Consider the following 23,307-nt stretch of genomic DNA (forward strand, 5'->3'; position numbering starts at 1 on the left):
GTATTTTGCGTTGCCATGTTGCAAATCTGGAGTGCAGAAAAATTTTTCCCGCACTAGAGCGGAAAAGTGATTCTTTGCGTTCTGTAATCAGTGCAGCAATGGCCACTTTTCAACGTAACTGTAGGAAAATATAATATTGTAAGAGAACAGTATCTAGTTTTCCTCTAACGATGTCTGAATCTGGAGACGGATGTATGAGGCAGACTATAATTTAATAGGTTATTATTGTCAGTTGATTAACATCTAAAGCCGGGTAATAATTCATATTGATTAGCGGCGTTAAGAAACGAGGGCAGACTATGGGAGATACTTTCTCCGTTCAGAAAAAATGGGCAGATTGAGAGTCAGATAAATTCAAAGCAATATATCACGTGATCACTGGCTTCTGTTGCAACACTTCATTCGGATATATCAATAAATCATCACGTGACACGGTCAGTTCAGTATGACGTTTCAGTTGAGCTGGCCACTCGTTAGAGCGAGTGCAACAGGAAATCGAAAATGTTGGATTGTATTTCGATTTTACTCCAGATACATTTGCAAGACCCCTCACCTGTCCCTTCCCATACCCCCCCCCACCATATCGCCCGTGTGAACCGAATCCAATCTTTAATTTAAAAACGTGACACCCGTTATCAATTCGGTTGTGATTTCTGTTCAGATGTAAAACAGAAACCTTAGCAGTGTGCAGTCCTGAAATGGTGTGTAGTAGTGATTTATAGTTGATTGAAAGTTTGACTACTACCATTAATATTTTCACGACAGTTGCTTATCAATATGAATTACAATAAACCTCCATGTAATGATGAAATGTATGATTCAATATTATTCTTTTTACATATTATCATATTGAAATATAATCTTTTAGAATAATTCATTCAATTTCATATTCAAATGATGGTCAATAATGTTATGGATAATATGAATTACAATACACTTCGATGTAAAGATGAAATATATGATATTATTCTATTTACATATTATCATATTGAAATATAATCTATATCAGTCAATGATTCAATTCCAAATTCAAATGATGGTCAATAATTTTATGGATGCTATCTGCTGTTTGAATGCGTTTTGAGTATTTGCAGTGCAAAATCATAATTATGCCATTATTTATGCTTATGCTTTTCATTAAATCCATTTTTGTAATTTACATGTACTGTATTTCTTTTTTTCTTAGTAACTTGTTCAATATGATTGTAATTAGTAGTGAACACTATTTCAGTCTTGACGCCTGAAAACAGTGTCTCTAGCACTTTCAATGGAGAAAATAATAGATGACATGGCTAAATGTTCACAATATACTGTACTTACTGTACTGGCCCATTCTCATTAGATTGAAAGTTGTATTCATGAGCGAGGTCAACTGTTCGCAGATCTACTAGTAAATAGTGGTGAATACTGTTTTAGGCTTGACGCCTGTAGTCTTCCTTGTTTTTGTGATATTTAAATGAATAAATAAATAATCAGTCTGAATATAACCATGATCTATCACTTTATACAAGGATAAACTATCAACCAAGCGTGATATACCTACTTTCAAGCATGTAGAGGCTCCAGTCCCCTTCTCTGAAAATGAGTGAGTGTTTACAGCCTCCTTACTTCTCTATGTGTCAAAAGGTGACTTTTGAAATACTCCACTCCATTCCAATCATGTAACTTGCATCCTTTACCATGAATGTATCTCCAAGAAAAGTATCGGATCGAAAAGCGTTTGGGAAGAATACATTGGGGGAGATTCGTGATGAGCTTTTTGTAGAGTTTAGGAGAGTGGTAGAATCTGTCAAATCTATTAAATATCATATGAGAATACTTTGGACTGAAAATCCTCTGAGAAGAGAAGACATAGAGAAAGATGAAACGTTTTTGCAAAGATGAGGAGAATGGTTCAGTGCATCAACTATTATATTATGGGGAGTAAGTAGGAATTTGTATTGATAACAATTCCAAACCTCTTACTCTTGTAATTCATTTCTAATTGCACAAGTATTCTAAACATTGTTGGGCTGAGTTGTGAGCTGTGAGGATATTCACTCACTCGAAAACGATCACAATCAAGTGGTGGAGGGGGTGGAGAGGGGTGGTCGGGATGAACAGTTCAAGTGAGTTACGACATACTTAAGGGAGAGAGATTAGTTTGAAACTCGTGCAGTTAAGGTTTAACCGATATTGAAGTCAATGTTGCCAGCCGCTCCATACTAACGTGGACTCTAAACATTTATTCTGGTTAACTTAATAACACAAACTATGGCTTCCAGCAGTAAATACACAAAATTACATCACATAGAGCTCACAGCTAAAGAGAGATCAATGGAAATGGTGAGGTTGGGGTGGTTTGGGTGGAAAGTAGTGGTGGGGAAGGGGAACAACGAAACAAAGTCACTAAGTTGCCAGTGTAGATGTGTGCGCGTGTGTGTGTGGGTTTGAGGGCACGTTTTTGTGTCTTTCTCTTCAGCTTTGTCTCTCTCAAATCCAATTTCAACTTTCCTCCTTATAATTATGCTATAAATTGCAGCTCTTCTCTGGTATTGTTTCATTATTGTGTTTCTATCCACCAATTTCTACATCATTTATTTTTCTAACTTGCAGTTTTTGCTGTGCCAGCTTCAATTCAGCAAAATTGTTCGTTTCTACCTGGATTATCATCATTTTATGATACTTTTATGATCACTTTTCAAGATCTTCTATTAGATCTCTAGAAGTCTCTAAGCATACATTTTCCGTTCTTCCTGTCGAAATTGTTTCCTACTTTTCAGTCATTCAGGGTGTTGATTATTGGCAGTGATGAAATTGAACCTTCAAGATCTCTGTTTCAAGTTAAAATCATAAAAAAGGAAATTGAACTAGTAAATTAATATAATCATAGAACCCAATACTCTCATTTCTTGTGACATATCTCTTCAAACTTCATCATTGTCAAACCCAGTTCACAAGTATGAATATAATATTATTATGGAAGGGTTTTAGACTAGAAGTTAAGAAGTAAAACGATCCAGAATTTTTTGGATAGAGTTGAGGGATCAGCTAGAAGTTTGTGCTAATATCAAATCACCATTAGTAAACTTATGAAAAGCACCAAATATTTTCCAGATGGCTGTCCCCTAGTGGGTCGCGATTGCTGAAAAGACGTTAGATCCTTATGAATCACTAGCTGCTGTTTCAAGACTCTTCCAACACTAATGTGAACTTTATAATGCACCTATGACTATTTTTCTTGTAGACATTTATATCACTTTCTCAGCAGAAAATATCATTGCAAGATAGAAATGATTTCAACATAATTATATCTCTGTTGAAAAATATAAAAACAGTTATGAATCTGATGCATATTGGAATGTGAACATCTCTCTGATTAGATGTAAAAACCCACAGAGCATCCCAATGTTTGTAGAAGAGGGAGCAGCCCAGTACATCATGCTTTTAAAGACAAAAATAGCAGATAAAGTTGGAAAAAGAAGCCGGGATCGATAGGGGAGAGAAGATGAGAGAGATTACGATAAACGCTGAGGGAAAACAAAGACAGAGCTCCGGAAAGAGAAATGCTAAAGCTGAGTGGAATTGAGGTGGAATGGGGAATGAGAATTTGAGTGGTTATTGAAGAGAGGGAACTCTGAATGAGATGAAAATGGAAGGTGTGAGAAGGAAGGAGCGAGAGCGCGAATGCTGAGAGCAAGAAAGAGGGACAGTAATCAATACCAATGAAATGGGATTCAGTGGTATTCATAGTAAGCTATTCCACATGTTCGGGCCACCAATAATATTTGAAGATGTGATGGAGTGAGTTCCCAATATTGTCTTCATCGATTCGACTCGCATAGATTTGCAATCCAATTTATCTACTGAATCACTCAATCACTTGATCGAATTATTCTATTCATCAAATGAGTATACTTGTCTTCGCTTATTGAAATAAACAACTCTGAGCTTCCTGCTATTAGAAAAGAGTTTTAAGAATTTCAGATCGCAGAGGAAAACACAGTTCCAATAAATTCACTTTTCGATGTTTGAAAGGAAAAAGTTTCAACATTGTATGAGATGGAAAACATGCAACGAATATCAAAACTGAACTCTTATTGGAATAGAAATTTCATATAGAAAATTCTTCATAGATCCATGAAAGTGATTCATAATCCAACTGAATTGATTAACTATTTATTGAACAGTTCGAAACAGTACAATGAATTCTTGGCAAAATCTTTCCTATTAGTTCTATCATGTATCTTATCGGATTTCTTAAATTATATTTAAAAGCTTACAGAACATCAAAATAGTCTTTTATCAGTACGCTATTCCAAAACGAAGAAAATTCTCAGTTAGAAAGTTGCGGAAGGGAAAACAAATCTCCCAAACATGGTAAACTCCTCAAATGAAGAGAACAATCGAATGTGATCGAAATTATTATTTATTGATCTTTTGGTCACATAATCATCGAACTCGTGCCTATCTGGTTGACATCCATGAGAACCGAGATGATATTATCAGTACTGTATTGGAAATTGAATAGCAAGCTTGATTGTATCTCACACAAGAACATGACGCTCAATTCACGAAGTTATTATAATAAAATTAGCCTAACATTACGTTGATTCATTCTAATAGGAAATCTGCAGGAGGGAATACTAGAGACATAGACCCAAAGATAGCTTCAAAAAGTCGTTCAATTGTTTGTTATCACGCGAGCGTTGTTTGATTCCGAATTTATTCCATCCATGATTAGATTAGAAAGACGAGAAGAGTTGTTGGCTCAACAGCAATAACACAAGGATAACAGATGGCCTGCACAATTCTATTTCATTTAAATACATTATACAATTGCGAGGTGGAGCAATTTATTTGATTACGTTTCAAATGAGTTTCCATTCCACCCGGCAACCAATTCATGCAAATTCCGACCTCATTTCGCTTTCGTTATGGCTATTTGAAAGCGTGTAATTCTTCTAATGTGAATTGTTCATGTGGATATTTTTATGCCTGTCAATAACATCATTATAATAATAGTTTGACGTATGTAATTGTGTTCCTTTAATTATATGGGAGGAGATTCAGGACCACGATGATGAGTTGGAGTATCAAGAACTTTTATTTGTTGAGAGTGAAAACAGGATTTCATAGAAGCAGTTTTATCTCCTTTCAAATACTTTTATAAATGTTTAGTATTTTTTCAAAAACACTCTAATTAAGAAAACCTTTGAAGATTTGAAGCTTTGTGCACATTGAAACGGGTTGAGCACCAGATGAGTATTAAATATTTCAAGAGCTTTTTTTACACAAGAAGCTTCAAAATCAACAGAAGCAATTCAAATGTTTAAATCAAAATTTGGCATTGATTGAGATAGCCTAATATACAGAATCCTATTATATCAAGCGAGCAATTTCTGTATATCTGTTTATATTTTTATATCTGGTTATCTGGTTATTTTTATATCTGGTTATTTATGTACAACGGATCTCGAAAACGGCTCTAACGATTTTCACGAAATTTGGAGCATAGTAGGTTTATGATATAAAAAATCGATTGCAATATGTCTCATCCAATTCAATTTTTCATTTTATTATGACGCTGACTTTACTCTTAACCTTTTGATAGAAAATATGATATTTTGATAAGGTATTACATCATTTCAATAACAAGGTCGAGTTCAATGTCATTGTATCAATAATGTTGGCTACTGAGAGTAGCTGAGGAGTTCAAGATCTAATGGAGAAACAATCAGATCCAAGAGATTCATGATAACAAATACATCGTATCCTCTCAGTTATTTTGTGATGATCATAGGAACAACATTGTAGACCATTACCAGTATTGTTCTGTATAGCAATACTTTTCTTCTGAAACACCTATATTTTTAATCATTCCAGTTATACTTTCCTGACAAGAATAATCTAAATGAGAACTTGGTAGAGGATACATTTATATGACCTCTCAGGGTACTTTAGAATGGAGTCAGTCTGGGAGTGCATCCAATCAACAGACAGAATCATAGCATCCACAAGCAATCGATCAACTGATTATAAATCGAACTAAGTAGATTCTCAATCAAATTACCAAGTCTAGTAGTGGAAAAACCATCGGTAAGTACTTGAAAGGAATAGAAATATGAAGTTTTCAAATTACAAAGCCACGAACACTGTAGCAAAGTCGATTGCTTCAGCTAGTCGTTCGAGTCGCTGAATGCCAATCAGCTAGATCGATGTATTATTCAGCAGAAAAATCATTAATAAAACATTGGAATACATTTGAATGGTTTCCGTGGAGAGCTTTCTTTCTCCCAGAGAGGATTGACATCATACCGTGGAATAATTTATATATCGGAACGAAATCATTTATGAAATGCTGAGTACAGAATTTCTATCAGAAATCCTTTACACGATAACAACCTCGACAAACTAGTGTCAAAATCTCTGAAAAACAGTGTCAAAGCTACAAATCTCTGGAAATATGAGCCAAACTCTATTAAACCTCCCAATTTGGTATAAAATTTGATTGTTTACAGTTCAGTGAAACTTCTGTGATGAAATTAATTCCAGTGTTTTCTAGAAATTTGGAGAATGATTTCACGAGGAATTATTCTACGTGAGTTGTAGAATTCCTGTAGTTCAACTGACTTCATTCACTTCATTGACGAGATACTTTTTATTAATTAGGGTATGTTCTTGGAATGGAATTCTGAATTATTTGCGTTTCATCTATACGTTTCCTAATCGCCCCTAGTACTCTATATACCCTCTTATTATTCTTTATTCGAATGACTACAACAGTATATGAATTTTATTGTGAACAGTTTGCAAATCTAGAATATTGAGGAATTCGAATAACACAGAGATTCTGAAAATAAACGTTGCCTTGAAATCCATGTTTTGAATACAACTCACGATAAATTCAGTAAGTAAGGGGATTGAAAAGTGAATTATGAATATAAATCAAGTTGAGGATGTAACAGTACATATACAACAGAATATATTGTTCTGTGTAGGGCTTTTCTTAGTGAATTCTAGCACGCTATCTAGCTCTGAGCATGCCATCATTTTATCTCGAAGTCAGATCGTGGCTTGCTCACATTTGATTGCTTGGAAAATACTAGTCAGCCAAGAAAGATAGTTACTGTTGAGAAATATAATCGCGAAAAGACCAATAAATTCATTCCAGCTCCAGCCAGCCATTCAAGTCATCGGATGACTAATCAAGAACCGCTCAAAGTATGATTAATCTCAGCCACTGACCTTTTATAACAAGATTCAATCATAAAACATTTGATTTCAAACTAAGTAGCCTAGTGGTAATTTGTAATCAATCAATAACATTCTTTCGGGATTTCATACTTGATGCAACAAACGTATCAACATTATTTATGAGTTTTGAAAAACTAAAGCTTCGTTTACACCAAAGCTATTAACAGAATATTAATAACTTAATCCTTATAGATTATATTGGATTGATCGGAACATGACAAATATCAAAGTTCATCATGTGTATGATAAGTTATATCCAATTTAAACATGTTGTTAATAACTTTGGTGTAAATGCAGCTTAAAAGAGGGTATTCCACACGAAAACGATATTCTATATTTTAGTAATATATTACATTTATAATCTAAAATATATATTTATAGTGATTTATAATCAGCTGCTGATTTAGTTAACCTGCATGCATGTTGTACTGTTGAGTTTTTAGCATGCTAAAAATAAAAAGTTTTCATCAGAATACAATCATTGTATAATCCGTGTGATCCAGGATAATTCTGGAACATAAAAATGCCTTTTCACAGTTAATATTATGTTGTATTTAACTAGTACTGGGTTATCAGAACGCCTAGGAGAATGTTCTTCATAGGGGAAAAATTTGGTAGTAGTAACACTTAAACATATTCAGTTCTCAAAACTACAGTATATGAGTATTTTGAATTCCTCATGAATAGGAACAGTTAACAATGATTTCTTACGAGTAGGTTTCTTCATCAAACAAATCAAAAGAGAAAAATATTTCATCGAGTTTGATAAGATAAGTGAAAAGTTATGGGCAGAGAGGAAATAACTCTCTTCTATGGAATAAGGGATGATATGAATTCTGCACATTGGAAAGCTGAAAATAGGGGATGCAATAATGATTGTTGATAGTATTCGCTGTAACCTTCAATAAACTCCACATAGTTTCATTCTGGAAGTGTTAATTTTCCACTATTATCACATTCATCTTCTTTGATTTTTCCAAATTTATTGATTTCTCAGTAGAATTATGAATAAATTGAGGAAAAGATCAACATTTCTTTGTGAATTGGAGGTAACTTTTGAGTTTTGGCTATTTGATACCTCATCAGATTTTGAGTTTCAATAGGGTATCTCAACTCTTCCTGATATAATGTAACAACTCATGTCTCTGTAAGTAATAAATGAATGCGTCTGTCTGTTTATACAAGCCTTTCAACTGATAACGCGAATGAAACAGCTTCAAGTTGAAATCAGAGCCGAAGCTCATTAACAATGTGAACTTTAGTTTGCTGAGTTAGAGCTGTTTCTGAGAGCTCGCTCGGCTTCTAATTGATTATGGTAATTCATTCCATTGAAACTGGGCGAAGTTCAGCAGCCGAGCGGAAAGTTTCCATTGGAAATGCCTCCTTTATGTTTGTTCAATTCTAGATATATATTTTCACGCATTAATGGTGGAGTCTTCAAGTTGATGAACAGTAAAAAAGCTCTGTACTCATTTATCTACCTCCTTTTCCAATCCACTTCTCTCCTTACCAAATTCATTTCTCATTTACTGCATATCGTATTCGCCGTTATGATCATCATCGGCATGATAATGTGATGGCGAAATCTTCAACCCTCTTCAACTTCTCTCCAATCCTAGCGATAATATTTCAATATTTTTCCATTTCCTCAATGACTCAGCTGCTTTTTTCCTCAGCTTTCTCTCTCACTCTTCAGTCCCCTCCTTCCTTCGTCATCTTCAACTTCCATCTCTTCTCTCTCATCTGATATTCTTCTCAAGATACTTTCGATCTATTCATCCCACTCTCACACCCTCACAACCTTACTCTATTTCTTTAGTTATTTACTAGTTTATTTAGTTATTTACTTTCTTTAGTTACTATTTCTAGTTATATTTTTCCAATTCTCTTATTAGTTTTTTCCTTAAACCCTTCCTTCGTTTCCCAAAATTTCTATTTTCGATACTCATACTCATTGATCATATCAGGTAACCCATATCAGATAAACGATAGTTTAGAAATAGAATAAAAGACAGTCCAATAGCTGGTTGGGACATTGATTAAGTTGTTTAACAGTGAGCCTATTATTATACTTGGAATGAAAATATTTTTCACAAACGTTGATTATGGGAAATTGAATAGAATATAATGAGCAATTAATATCTCATCAATATGATCATTTATAAGTTGAAAGAAGAAAATTTGATATGATGGAGAGAAAAAGAAGCGCCAAGAAAATGAGTGAAATCATAAGAATAATAATAATAAAAAAATAATAAGAATTAGATTAAGAAGAAATAATAGGAATAGGAAAATAGCAGTTGTGAAGAGAAGAGGAGAAAGGAAAAGAAGAAAGAGAGATAAAAGAAGGTAGGAATAAGGAGGAGGGAAGATTCGAGGATACAAGGAATAAGCAGGAATAAGACGGAGAGGATGAAAACTAGGAGCTGGAAGAAGTTATCTAGGAGATAGAAGAATAAGGAAGCAGAAGGAAGAAACGAGGAGAATAAGAAAATAACAGAGAGAAAGGAAGTGCCGAGAAAGAAAGTGGAAAAGAGTACTTTTCTATTGACTATTCCCATTTAGCTGTTCTAACCAGAAATAAATAGAAGGTGAACTGAAACTGAGGAACTTGGAGGGTAAAAATATCTGAGGTTGAGTAATAAAGCGAGGTATGAATGTGTGTGAAATAGGAAGGATACATGAAAAGAATGGTTCAGAATAAATTTTGACAAAGTGGGATGAGATTCTAGTATAAGAGAGTATAGGAATGGAGAATGTGGAAAGAAGAGAGAATAAACCAGACATAGAGCTTCTTATGTAGGTAGGTATACGAACTTTGGAGGCCATCATAAATAGAGTGAAAAAGAAATGCCCCGTAATAGTATTTATATAAATTTAGTTTCAGAGGGCTGGAAAGATGGAATTACAGCTCTGGCTGCATTTCAATTCATCCAGATCACAGAAGATGAAAAAATTGCTTGAAGCCCATTCAAAACCAGAAACAATGTCACAGCTGATATGTATATGGTTTATACATATCAGCTGTGACATTGTTTCTGGTTTTGAATGGGCTTCAAGCAATTTTTTCATCTTCTGTGATCTGGATGAATTGAAATGCAGCCTTAACCGCATTTACCCCGAGAAAATAGGATAAAAATACACAGCTTGTATGATGAAGAAGTGAAGATTCCTATAATAGAAATAAACTACAATAAAACTACTATAGAAATAAAGATGAATGTTTTGAATAAGATTAAGCAGCCTTAATCGCATTTACCCCGAGAAAATAGGATAAAAATACACAGCTTGTATGATGAAGAAGTGAAGATTCCTATAATAGAAATAAACTATAATAAAACTACTATAGAAATAAAGATAAATGTTTTGAATAAGATTCAAATCAGAGTAAGTCCGTTTGGAATCATTTTGGTATATAGAAATACAGAGTTTTATCAAGTTGCATAGCATTGTAGTACGCTGTGTTACTGCAGATTATCGCTGACCAAAACTTTTAGAAGCATGCATCAACTGCAATTCTCCAAGAGCATTATTATCAAACTCATTCTATTTCAGATCAAAGACATGACAAGTATCTCTATCCAAGGATCTTCTTCAACTGACAGTTATAGCTTCAAAATTACTTCCCAGAGGTATGAACACTATCCAAAACTGATATAGTCCTCTCTAATCGTTTTTGATATCTAAGTATCATTTTCCAATAAATCACATCAAACAAGCTATGAGAGCTTTATGCCGATCGATATATTGTTATATCTTCTATTTATTATGTATGACATCTATTGCTATTATTAAAGAAAATTATCATACATGACATGATCCATGTATTAATTCTTGAATATTATTTCAAGATCATGTATAATTTCAGGATCACACACCCTGACATAAACAATAACCTTTAAATACCTCACTATTCCCACAAAAACAGAAAATCAGATGTACTGGAACAGTTAGAAATAATATACAAGTACACCAAACAACAGCCAAACAAAATTCTCAATGATCAAATCAATCAACTTTTCTTCCCACACCCTGTTCGACAAACTCATTTAAATCCTCCTCCATCAACCGCCAAAACTCCCCTTCACCAACACTCTGACCAAATACTCACCCTCATAAACTTAAATACTTTAGTTTCTGTCGGGCTTGGAAATGTGCAATACCAGCACGAAACGGTCGTCGCCACACCAAAGAATGTGAGTGTTTTTTCACTTTAAAGTTATATTAAAATACGAGAGTAATAATAATAGTGAAAATAAGATGGATAACCAACAATGAATATTATTATTTTTGATAGTTGAAAGTTATAGTCGTGGAATTACCTATTGACGTAATTGGTAAAGCGATTCTATTTCCAAAGTCTAGGATTGGGTGTTTTATCAAGATGTTAGATACGAGTGTTATATCACGTGAGTATTAAAGGTAATTTATGATGATTCTACTCCATGCGTCATACGAACTATAGTGAATTGCCTTTTGGTCTCCAAACAAAGTTTAGTTTGAAAATCACATAAATAGTTTTTGAATTTAATTTTCGAAGCCCATATTATCCGTTTGTTTGTTAACAGGTTCAGGTTATTGTTTGCGATATCGCATCGCTTACCAGAAGAGATCTTTGTCTTGAAAATCAATTATAGTCTGTCTCAGTCCAAACAATTTGAACCATACATAATTATTGTATTTTTCCAAGATAAAGGATCTTGTAAGGAAAGGTGTTATTTTAGACATTCATCTTGTGGGAAAAATTTTTATGAGCAGTTGCCATTTGAAAGCAGACCATAAGAATTTTTAGCTAACCCCAATATTAATTACAGCTTTCCTTTATCTGACGGCCACTTTTCCTCTTGTAAGGAAAGGTGTTATTTTAGACATTCATCTTGTGAAAAAAAAAATTATGAGCAGTTACCATTTGAAAGCAGATCATAAGAATTTTTAGCTTACCCCAAATTTTAATTACAGCTTTTCTTTATTTAACGGCCACAGACAGCAAAGCGAGTGACACTATTAATATTTTTCATGCTTATACATTTATGTATTTTTATGTATATATTTTGAATTGAAAATTTTTATCCAATTCGAATAACAATTTTTTATTCATAACGTAATCGTTAAATAAATTATTTAGTTCTTTTTTTTAAGTGGTCATCAATTGCACCCAACCCATATATCACACATATATCTTCCTTTATATATCACATAACATTTGGTGATCATATAAGCTCTCTTTTTCATATCTCAATATGTACTTATAGGAATTTTATTATGAGAAACAAATCACTTTAGTAAAAGACTCTCACTCCAATCCCTAATATTGAATCAGAGCAATGACGACGACTCTTAATATCTTAACTTAGTTATACTGTAATTATAGGTATTAAATATTATACACATAATATTTCACAAGAGCCGATAGTTATTTCATAACACAATCACATTCAAAGGCGGATTAAAGTGTGTACAAGATCTGGCATTGCAATAAACCATATCTATTAACGAAATTATTGCGACGGGTCAAGATTATATAGTAGACAACTGAATAAAATTACCGGTCTAAATAATTCACTATGCTTACCGATCGGGGCTGAACGGAGTTCGGGATGTATAGGCCTATCATTCAAGATGATGTAATATTGTTTATAGGAGAGCGAGAACCCGACAAGAGACAGAGAATCGATAGGATTCAAAGCAATCGCAAACGGTCGTGGAACAAATTTATGTCTTAATAAACGACAGAAAATTGCACCAATCAAAAGTGTACTTTGAGGGAGGGATAGAAATGGCAATCGCTGTGTTTAACTGCCTTTTTCTCGCACTGTTATTCTTGTTTGTTTCCTCTCCTATTAGAATAGATTGTTGAAAAACTTTACAGCGTCTCAGTGTTTCGTCATTTTGTTTGTGGTGGACAGTTTGAGGGAGCAGCTTGAGTGATATTTTTGCAATAAATTTCTAAGCTAAGCTGCTTCCTAATGATTGTCACTTTTGGACACACTCGACTTTTGGACTTACCACTCTCTGCCGCACTTACAAATTCTACCAGATTGAATGGAACTTGACAAACACATGATGTGTTCATATGCTTGCCAAGTTATGTTTGATCTGATACGTTGTAACCTTTGGGGCCGGTTTCCGAGATCGGGGTTTTTGCTAAGTTCTAGACTTTAAACAGCTGGTGTCAGAAAATTGGATTTCCGAGACGGGGTGTAGTCGCAGTCCACGTTTAGATTAAAATTCGAAAAAATAGAAAATTGAACACAAAATAAAATTAAGAGAAAATTGTGTAAAGTTTCAGCTATTTTGAATATTATTTAGGATTGTTTCATTTCGTCAAGGAAAAACGTTTCCAATTATAGAAATGAGAAAATAAAGATTATTTTCTGTGACTACGCCCCGTTTTGGAAAGTCAATTTTCCGATTCAAGCTGTTTAAAGTCTAGAACTTAGCTAACTCCCGAGCTCGGAAACTAGTCTTCTTGTCTTATCTCGCTATCTGGTCGTGGCTTCAAATCTTGCCGGTAGGTATGGACGTTTGATCATCTTATCAAATCGCTCTCGCACTTTCCATTACCCAACACACAAGCAAGGATCTCATTTGGGCATCATCCGCAGTAAAAAATATAATATTCGTCATTGTACTTCGATTATAATGAAGATGTTGAGTATATTGCTCATACTCGTATATTAACATATGCTGGTACTATACACTCGTATACGTGGTACACTCGTATACTCATGAGAAGAGAAGGCTAGTGATTAAAATTTCTTGTGAAAGGATTCTTATTGACAGTGGAAACTCATATCACGTCAATAGAAAGAGAGAGAAAGAGAAAGGGTGGTCGTTTGGAAGAGAGTGAGTTAAGAAAAACGAGTTTTCAGAAAGCTCTGTTGATCGAGATTATGAATCTCGTTTTTCTTCGATATTTGCTATCCATGATAAATTTCAGAATTCTCATCATTTCATCAAATCTCATCATTTCCATCTCTAAGCTACTGTTGCTCTGTTAGTTTTCCCAGGAATATGAAGATAATAAATTGAAGATAAATTCTCTCCATCTCTGACTATTATTCATTCACCATACTTTCGGACTCATTGTGATCAATTTCGGAAAAGAATTATTACTATTAAAAGTTGTAGATCTTTACGTCATTCATCGCAAGGAACCTACGAAAAATGGATTATAATATTACCAAGGCTGACGCTCCCACACCCTCATCTACTCTAGCATTCAAATCAATGTACATATCAATACTATTGTACTGTAATTATTTGGGATTGATATTTATGGAAAATACTTTTCTCATCATAATAAACGTGGGAGAACTTTAGAAGAAACAAAATAGTTAGAGGTGTCCTCCATCTTATACCTTGGCATTTGGATCTGATATATTATACCAGAATTTCCATCCACTATCACATTTTTGTGGGAGCATATTACAAAAAATACATGTCAGATGTCATTAATCACTATTTAGTTTAAAAATGGGGGAATAAGTATGTTGGGATGCAGATTGAGTGAATACTTTTGAGCTTTGAGGAATATCATAATGATAAGCCTCTGATGAAGAGTATCAGAGGCTTATCATTATGATATTCCTCAAAGTTCAATAGTATTCACTCAATATGCATTCTAACATACTTATTCTCCCACTTTTGAACTAATAGTGATACAGATGACATTTGACATATATTTGTAATAATATGCTTCAAAGCGTTATACTGTAGTTGAAATATTGATTGTGATGTAGTAGGAATTCTCCACGTAATAATGAGAAGTAATTTTTTTTCATTTGGATGAAGTTTATTGAAAATTAATAAATCAAGATACCTTTAGCTCTAAGATTCAGAAAGTGAAGGAAGCTTTGGAAAGTTCCAGAACTGTATGAAATAGAAGAACAGTTGGATTTGAAAATGATCTGGCACAAAGTGTTAAATCCTTCTCCAAGGGCTTTAATAGTAACCTCGAGGTTAGAGGGCCATGAGTTAAATCAACGTTCAGCGATAACTGTACCTTGAATGCGTTATTGGAGAAAGGTCAAACATAGGAACAAACAGTCCAAAATAGAGCTAATGACTTCAGGCTTAACGAATCCTTGATATGACCGAGCACAATCAAATTGATTGGCTGATTTCAAAATAGGACTGTCAAAAATAAGGAGCGTTCAGAGAATTGATTTATCGATGAGGGCTGATGTTATTTTTACCAGAACTCTTTTCACCTCAATGATAGAATAAGAAAAACACAGGAGAAACATAATAAATAGCTTGGAGTTGATGGATGTGGAAACGCTGTAATTCCTAGCTAGAACATTGACATTGATTCAAATTGGTGATAACAAAGTTGGTGAAGAAAGACGTCTGTGAAGAATATCCGGAAACGTATAGAACGAATCCATCCATTAATGAGAAATCACTCTTTTGCTGCAATAAGGGTATGTGACATAGGTTTAACTAACAAGTCTAATTCTCTTATAAACTATGGTATTAATACATGACTTCGATATTGTAACTGAACACTTACAGATTTGAATATTGATCTTCATGAAACATGTTTCCTGTTATCAATATCGTACACGAGGATTGATACCATAGGTACTTCCAATGATAATTCGACTTGTTAGTTTATCTTATGTAACACAGAATATAGAGACCCATCTATATAAAACAATGATCATCATTTCAACTAGTTTTATGATCGTCATCCTGTAAATTGTGATTAATATCCACAAAGCTCATAGCTGTATTGAAAAACTTTGACATACCAATTCAGATGTATTTCCATCTGAAATCAGCCAATCAATTCGATTGTGCTCTGTAATATCAAGGATTCATTAACCCTGAAATCATTATCTCGACTAAAATATCTTTTTAGACTGTTTGTTCCTATGTTTGACCTTTGAATTCCATTTTGATATTGATCCTCAATAGGACATTTTCAAATCTGTAAGTTTAAACTTTTTCTCTTATGAAACTAGAAGAATAGAATACACACTAGTATGGAAGAATCGAATAAGTGCCATAAACTTATGATGATAATAAAATAATAATCATAAACTAACTCAGGATAAGTTGCACAAACCGCTGTTGAATTTCAACGGTGATTAATTGTTACGAGATCCAATAATAGAAGCCATCTTTTCAAAAAAAGCTTCCTTTGATTGGCTTTTGTGGAACTTGATCATGATTGAAATTTAGCAGGCTTTTGAGCAACCGGCCTGAGTTAAACTGATCGGGCTTATCTCAGTTTGAATGGAGATAAATCAGCTGATTCTTTGAACCCGGAATGTAACACATTAGAATGACTGCGTTCATATCAACAAGTAAGCGTTCAATGTAGATGGTGCCCTTAATTTGTGTTCTTACTTGATAAGTCAAAGTCAGTAAAAAAGTGTGATGAAGACATTCTGAAGATATTTGCTTGTAAGTGAAATACATCCGCTTTTCAAACACATTCCATCAATCTTCCGAAATGAGAAATGCACATTATTACAACTTCCTGGAGAAATTCAGAAATTCAACGATTTTTCTCAAGCACTCTTCAGCTCTGTCATAGCCTATTGTCAGAGCATTCACGCGCTCTCAAATCTGTATTATACACCAAGTTCATCGACCTCTTTGTATGAGATTCCAGATTTTTCTTCTGAAAATTTGAATACGCTTCATCATACAGGCAAAGAACTCTCCCTCCCTCCCTGGTAACGCGAACTAACACCTTATTCAATTCCGCTCCTCTTTTATTACATCTGAATATATCAGTTTTCTCTCTATTGACGGCAATCACAATGAATTCAGCCACAAATGCCAATCGACGCTTTTGAAAAGCAGGAAAACTGGAAACATTCCGCGCTGAAAAGTATCTGACTGAATCGTGGTGATTATTGAGAGCATTGCTATCAAATCTCATCGATGCTTTTAATAGAGGTCGATCTTCTCTCGTTACATTTCCTCTATCCAATGATGGAGCTTCACATTCTCTATTCACCCACTTTGATTACTCATATTCATTCATCCAGTAGGTTACAGTTTTCAGCTTGTAATCTTCAATTTCATGTTACAAGTATTGTTAATCTCAAGCTAAGGAGTTTTTATTTATAATTTTCAATCAAAGTTTTATAATTTTCTCAACCAACGCCAATTTGATACCTATGAATGTATGAATGGGGTAAGGCTGATGCACCTTCCTGTGAATGTGGAGCAGTCCAGACTGTAAGGCACATTGTGAATGAGTACTCTATAACACTTATCTGGGTGCACAGGAAGATTTTCTGATGGCTACACCGGCATTAATAGCCTATTTTATCTCATTGGAGGTATGCCTTTGACTCCTGGGAGAAGAATAAAGATTTTTCTTTTTATAAATGAGTAAGATATCCTATTTGTTTCATGTATGATATACATATATATTTTTTGGGAACTTATGTGTGCTGTCTGTTGTGTGCCATACAATCAATGAACAATAAATCAAAGCCAAAGATTCTGATGAAGATGCATTCTATAATAATCAATTTGAACTTTTGTTAGCTTTTTGTCATAACTCATTCTAATTATGCTTTGCTTCATCTATTTTCACAATTCAATTCAATTCTCCTTCATTCCATCATTCCTTCATGATGAATCACATTTCTACTTATCCCATCCATTCGTTCTTTCTCTTTTCTTACTCTCGACTCCTTTCATATACCTTCTCTCCTCTACTCTCCTTTTCTGCTCCATCATAGATAATGATGGAGCTACCTGACATCTTACTTTCTTATTTCCCTCGTATCCTTTCCCATTGGGCTTTCTCATTCCTGTTTAGAATCATTATTTCCCTTCTGCTCTCTCTCTCTGTTTCTCTTGCTCTTCCAGGTCCTGTTCTTCCTTTCATCATATTACATTCATGTATTTTATTCCAAATACTCATTGGTCATGTAGCCTAATCCAAGTTTTACCATAGAATAAGCATGCATCAGAATAGAATACAAGAGCAGAATAGAATAGAATACATCAAGACACAGACTGAATTTCTCTGCTTTCGAGCCATATTGATAACATAGATTACACAAATTTTTACACAAAATCTACTACAATTATATAAATATATATAAATATTTTTGAATTGGCCTACAGTTGCCGCCTATTAACTGCCGTTTTACTATTGGTGCATGCAAATTTTATTAGGTATTCATGCGCCTGGTAACTCTTATTTCCTGAATACATTAAATTATTTTTATTTGGTTTTTTATTTATGCTCTTTGCATGCTAGTTAATATTATATATATTAATATTAATTCCATGCTAACTAATAATTAGCCACGTGGACGGGTGTTTTTTCACATTGCACACCATCCGAATGCAATAAAGCTCTGCCAAGGGGTTTTGGTCAGATTCTACGTTCTTCGGTTTGATCGATCTCTAGGTCACCGATCTGTGAATACATCTACCTAACCTCAATCTTCAAATATTTTATAAATAATCTATTTATGAGTAATAAACTTCCTTCAAATCCTTTTTAAGTTCTTGTACCATTTAGCCAGAACAAGCTGATGCTATCTTATCTTGATTATTATCTGCTTGGCGATATTAGCCAATTACTTTATTTTTAGACCTATTACTATTTCTGTTAGGGCTTTTCATCTACCCAGATTTAAATATGTTACAGTATTTAGAAAGTTTTGTATCGCACAGAACGTAATATCCCACTCCTTTAAAGTCAGCTATGAGGAATATTACTTTCCTCTTCAACAAAAATTATTGAAAACTAACGTTATAGCCTCCTAGTTAGTTAGTTTGACCTGAACTGCTATTTATGATTAATTTAGAATGATGTTTATCATAAAATGAACCAATATTCCACGCTGTTATCTTGTCAACTTGTGGTTGAGAGCCAATGGAGAATCAAAGAAGTTTATTGACTTGCACCCATAGGAATTGTTGACGACAGATTCTTGAATCTTCAATTACAGAATCTTGAATCACTTGTGGAATCGATCGAGGTAATGGTTGAAGGGATCGAACCCATTACTGGTTAGTTATACCTTATAAGTTGCGAATTGCAAGGTCTTATCAATCTTACCACGGCGGCTTATCAGATGCATGCAAGTGACAGAAAAGTTTCATCATTGACAAAAAGCAGTGATTAAAAGTTATAGTACATTTCAAATTTTATAATGAGAACATGCGGATCAAGGATGAAGCCTCCTCACCTTGTATAAATATTGGTCGAACATCCTGCAAACATCCACGTCGGTTCCTATGCAATAGGTGGCCTCCATCTTATCACAGGGCCCAATCGGATGGTCAACTAATTCCACCCTGACAAGACTGTTTTGTACAATCTAGCACTGACAACAACAAGACCAATCACAGCCACGCAACTTTTCACACTTTTGGCAACTTGTCACTGAATCCTGTTCACACCTCGCTTAGCACGTGGCCAAACTGCACACAACATCCAAAAGATGAATCTCCAACACACATTTTGTCCCAGTTTGTTGTGATTGTCACCTACACCTGTTCAGTAACTACACAGAAACTTTACACGAAATTTTTCAGTGATAAAGTTGGGTGGAATGTGGATGAAACCACGTTGACCGGTACTTCGTTTATCAGGCTGATAACGGAGTGCACTCTGTGGAAGATTCCTTCAGAATGAACAAATCCGCGCAGCTGAATTCTGAACACCACGTTCCCCCACCTGGCTGCCGGCACCTCCACCCCTCCCACCCACAATCCTCCCTCGCTTCCCCCTCAGAGTTGCGTCAAACATTACAAAATCCCCCCTCGTCGACTTGGTTCTTCTACTACTACAAACATTACATGACTATTATTATTATATTACCTTGCTTTCTCATGCTCATCTTCAATCTCCACCCTTCCCTCCCATCATCCCTCGTTCTAATCTTCGGCTGATCATCCCTTTTTCTCCGTAATAATCAACTTCGCTCATCATTTCGTTCCCATCTTTTTGAATAGCTCCCCAATATCAATAGCAATCAATCAGGAGTAAATTCTTCCTTTGAGTCATTTTCATCTCTGAACTCATAGAAGGGATTTGATGCTCCAACATCATCTAGAAGGGAGCCTATCTCTGATTATCAATCATATTTCAATACTTGGAACCTATCCAAATGTTTCCTCACTGAAAGAGTCTTCCTCCATTCCATCAAATAGAGTTCAGCTGATTTCATCAAATAATTCGAAATAGACCATCAAAACGATTCGACAAACTTTTAGATAAGTTTTCTCACTCACAATTTCAGCTCAGGCTTTTTATATAATACTAGCCGTCAGGCTCGCTTCGCTCGCCATATCCGTCTAGCCAGGGGGCTCCGCCCCCTGGACCCCCGACTGGATCGTCCAAGAATGAGATCAGCAGGCTCGCTCCGCTCGCCTGCATTTTTCATTTGAGCATTTTTATCATATGTTAGGACGATCCAGTCGAGGGTCCAGACTAAACGTCTGGCTAAACGGATATGGCGAGCGAAGCGAGCCTGACGGCTAGTAATATAATATTCCCAGGATTGAAGTAGCAGTGCCCAATCAATTTTTCCGCGATAAATGCATTTAAATCTTCAACTTGGTGCCAACCTAACAAAGTCAACTCAACTTAATGCCAACCTGACAAAATTATTAATTTAGTTGCCAGTTAACAACTGTTTCGAAGAGGTACTCTATCTAGATTATAGTTCTAAAGTAACATATGATATGGAAATTTCAATTTTAATTAAGAGATTGGGAGAAGAAGAATATACATGCTAAAAGACGAACTTTGAACCCTTAAAAACAACCCTTAGAGTTAAAATATTGACAAAAGATTTCTTAGTGCGCCTCTAAAGGGCCAACTGAACATACCTACCAAATTTGAACGTTTTTGGTCCGGTAGATTTTTAGTTATGCGAGTGAGTGAGTGAGTGAGTGAGTGCCATTTCGCTTTTATATATATAGATTTTACCGTTGATTCCAATACTGTAAGTTATTTCAGACGACTTTGTGTAATAATTTTCATCCTTTGCTTGAATCATAAAAACATAGAAAACGCTAACTTGATCGTTCTATTTCTCAAACGTTTAGAACTTCCAGGATATGGGTTGGAGGTTGAATTTCAAGAACATCAAAGTTGAGAATTTATTGAATAATATAATGTGCTGTGATGACCATACTGTTCCTTTTGTTAAAATAAAATTCCACAAAACTAGAGAACTGAACATACTACACAGAAGTCATGGTACTAAGTAATCTTACTACAGAAAAGTCAAGTACAGAACATTTTTCACAGGTTTGCAATATGAAATGACTCCTGTACTAGAACTCTCGAGAAAAACTAATAGACTTCTGAAGGGTCCCATCTATAAACATTCTTGAGAACATTCCTGGACAAGGAAGTGTAGGCTGCCTAGCAGCCAGTCAATTTATTGACACTTTCTGATTGCTTTCTCTTAATGGCTGGTTGACAAAACTTATCGTGTTTGACTGTAAATGTTATTGAAAATATTTATTTTTTTGAAAAATACGAACTTAGACTTTCCAAAGTACTAGGATATAAAACATAATCAACCCTGAAATGGAATAACAAGTACAGTGATACGAATTGCAATAAAGTTGCAAAGTATGAATTTGAAATGTACATTTTAATTGGTTGATGATAGCTTGTACTCTGAACTTGACTTCAACTCAACAAGTAGATATTATTTGCACTGGTTAACATGCAGTAGACTAACTGACAGGCGAAGATTAATTCCAAATGTTTTGAAACCAGTTATATTTATTGAATCAGGACATGACGTATGTGATCAAAATATCAGTTTGTAGTAGAATCTGTATGAATAAGGATAAAGAGGAAAAAGGTTGAAGAATAGTACAGAAGGAATGAACGTGCGAAAGGCAGCCACCAAAGATTGGAGATAGAACCTGATGGAACCGGTTGGGAGAAAGAAAATAAAACAAGAGGAACCAATTATTGGTAATAACATGGTAAGAAACGTGCATTGCTCTTTGTTCCATGATTGAGGATGAGACTTTCGATGTTTATTCATTTTATGGCTTGCAGTACGTTTTCGGTTGTTCTGTTTCAAACTCTCAAGCTCTCAATGCCAACATGGCATCACAATTACTCAACAAACTTCACTCATTTTGTGAAAATGTTTTATTGGCAGAAATAAAAAATTAATTACTTCTTGAATAATGATTTATACAACTTGTAATAGATTGCCATTCATATTTGCCATAGCAATTATTTAACAAACTTCAATTGAATAATGATTCATACCACTTGTTATAGATTGTCATTCATATTTGAATGATTTTCTCATGGAGTCATGCTCTAATGAGGAGAAACTGGCAACTGAACCCAACAGAAAACAATGTTATTTTCAAAATATTCCATTCAGAAAGTTCCCTTTTATCCTAAAAAGCACACTTGAGTGATTCCAAATATAAGTTCAAATATAGATCATATTTGTCTATGGCGGTTTATTGAAAATGTTCAAGTATTATAAATGCTTTTACCATGGTAATTCTCAGAAAGTTGAAATATCATAGAATGACTTGAGATATGGAATTCAATGACCTTAAGTGTAATAATAATATATATACGCCAATTAAAGTTTTACCTCAATCTTTCATAATGAGAGATTCAGGATACAATAAAAAAATTACAAATCAAGCTTACAATATTGATCATTCAGTTAAATAGCAAGAATTTATTAGCGAATGGATTCTGCTTCTGGGCTCAGTCTAGTTTTGTTTTAGTATAAGTTGTTGACTTCCAAAAAAACTTAAAAATAAATGATAAGAAATTTGTTCAAAAAAAAAATTAAAAAGATTTAATGATATTCTATATTGAAATATCTTACAAACAGCTAATGGAATACTTTGTTATTTCAAATTCGAGACATCCGTACTCTGGAGCTCTAATAGAGTTTGCATGATATAATATTATTCAAATCTCAATCATAGTGTTCGAGAATCATGGGTGACAATTCCATTACAGTTATACTTATTACTTTCGAAAGCCAGCTAGAACTCAAACCAGGAAGTATGAATCTGAAAAAGTGTTACAAACCACAATATAAATTCGTCGTTTCTCTCATAAATAGT

General features: G+C 34.4%; 1 protein-coding gene across 3 annotated transcripts in view; it reads right to left on the reverse strand.

The window, feature by feature from the left end:
- Positions 1-19,862, reverse strand: part of LOC111045952 (thymocyte selection-associated high mobility group box protein TOX) — a 285,369-nt gene extending 265,507 nt beyond the window's left edge. For all 3 annotated transcript variants that reach the window (XR_005572250.1, XM_039436230.1, XM_039436227.1), the window contains exon 1: positions 19,416-19,862. Coding sequence is in view for 2 of the 3 variants with exons in the window: in XM_039436230.1 (XP_039292164.1) it covers positions 19,416-19,484 (69 nt within the window). In the remaining variant the exon portion in view is untranslated. The remainder of the gene's footprint in view (positions 1-19,415) is intronic.
- Positions 19,863-23,307: the final 3,445 nt, after the last annotated feature.

The sequence above is a fragment of the Nilaparvata lugens genome, chromosome 10, assembly GCF_014356525.2.
Source record: "Nilaparvata lugens isolate BPH chromosome 10, ASM1435652v1, whole genome shotgun sequence".
Classification (NCBI taxonomy): domain Eukaryota; kingdom Metazoa; phylum Arthropoda; class Insecta; order Hemiptera; family Delphacidae; genus Nilaparvata; species Nilaparvata lugens.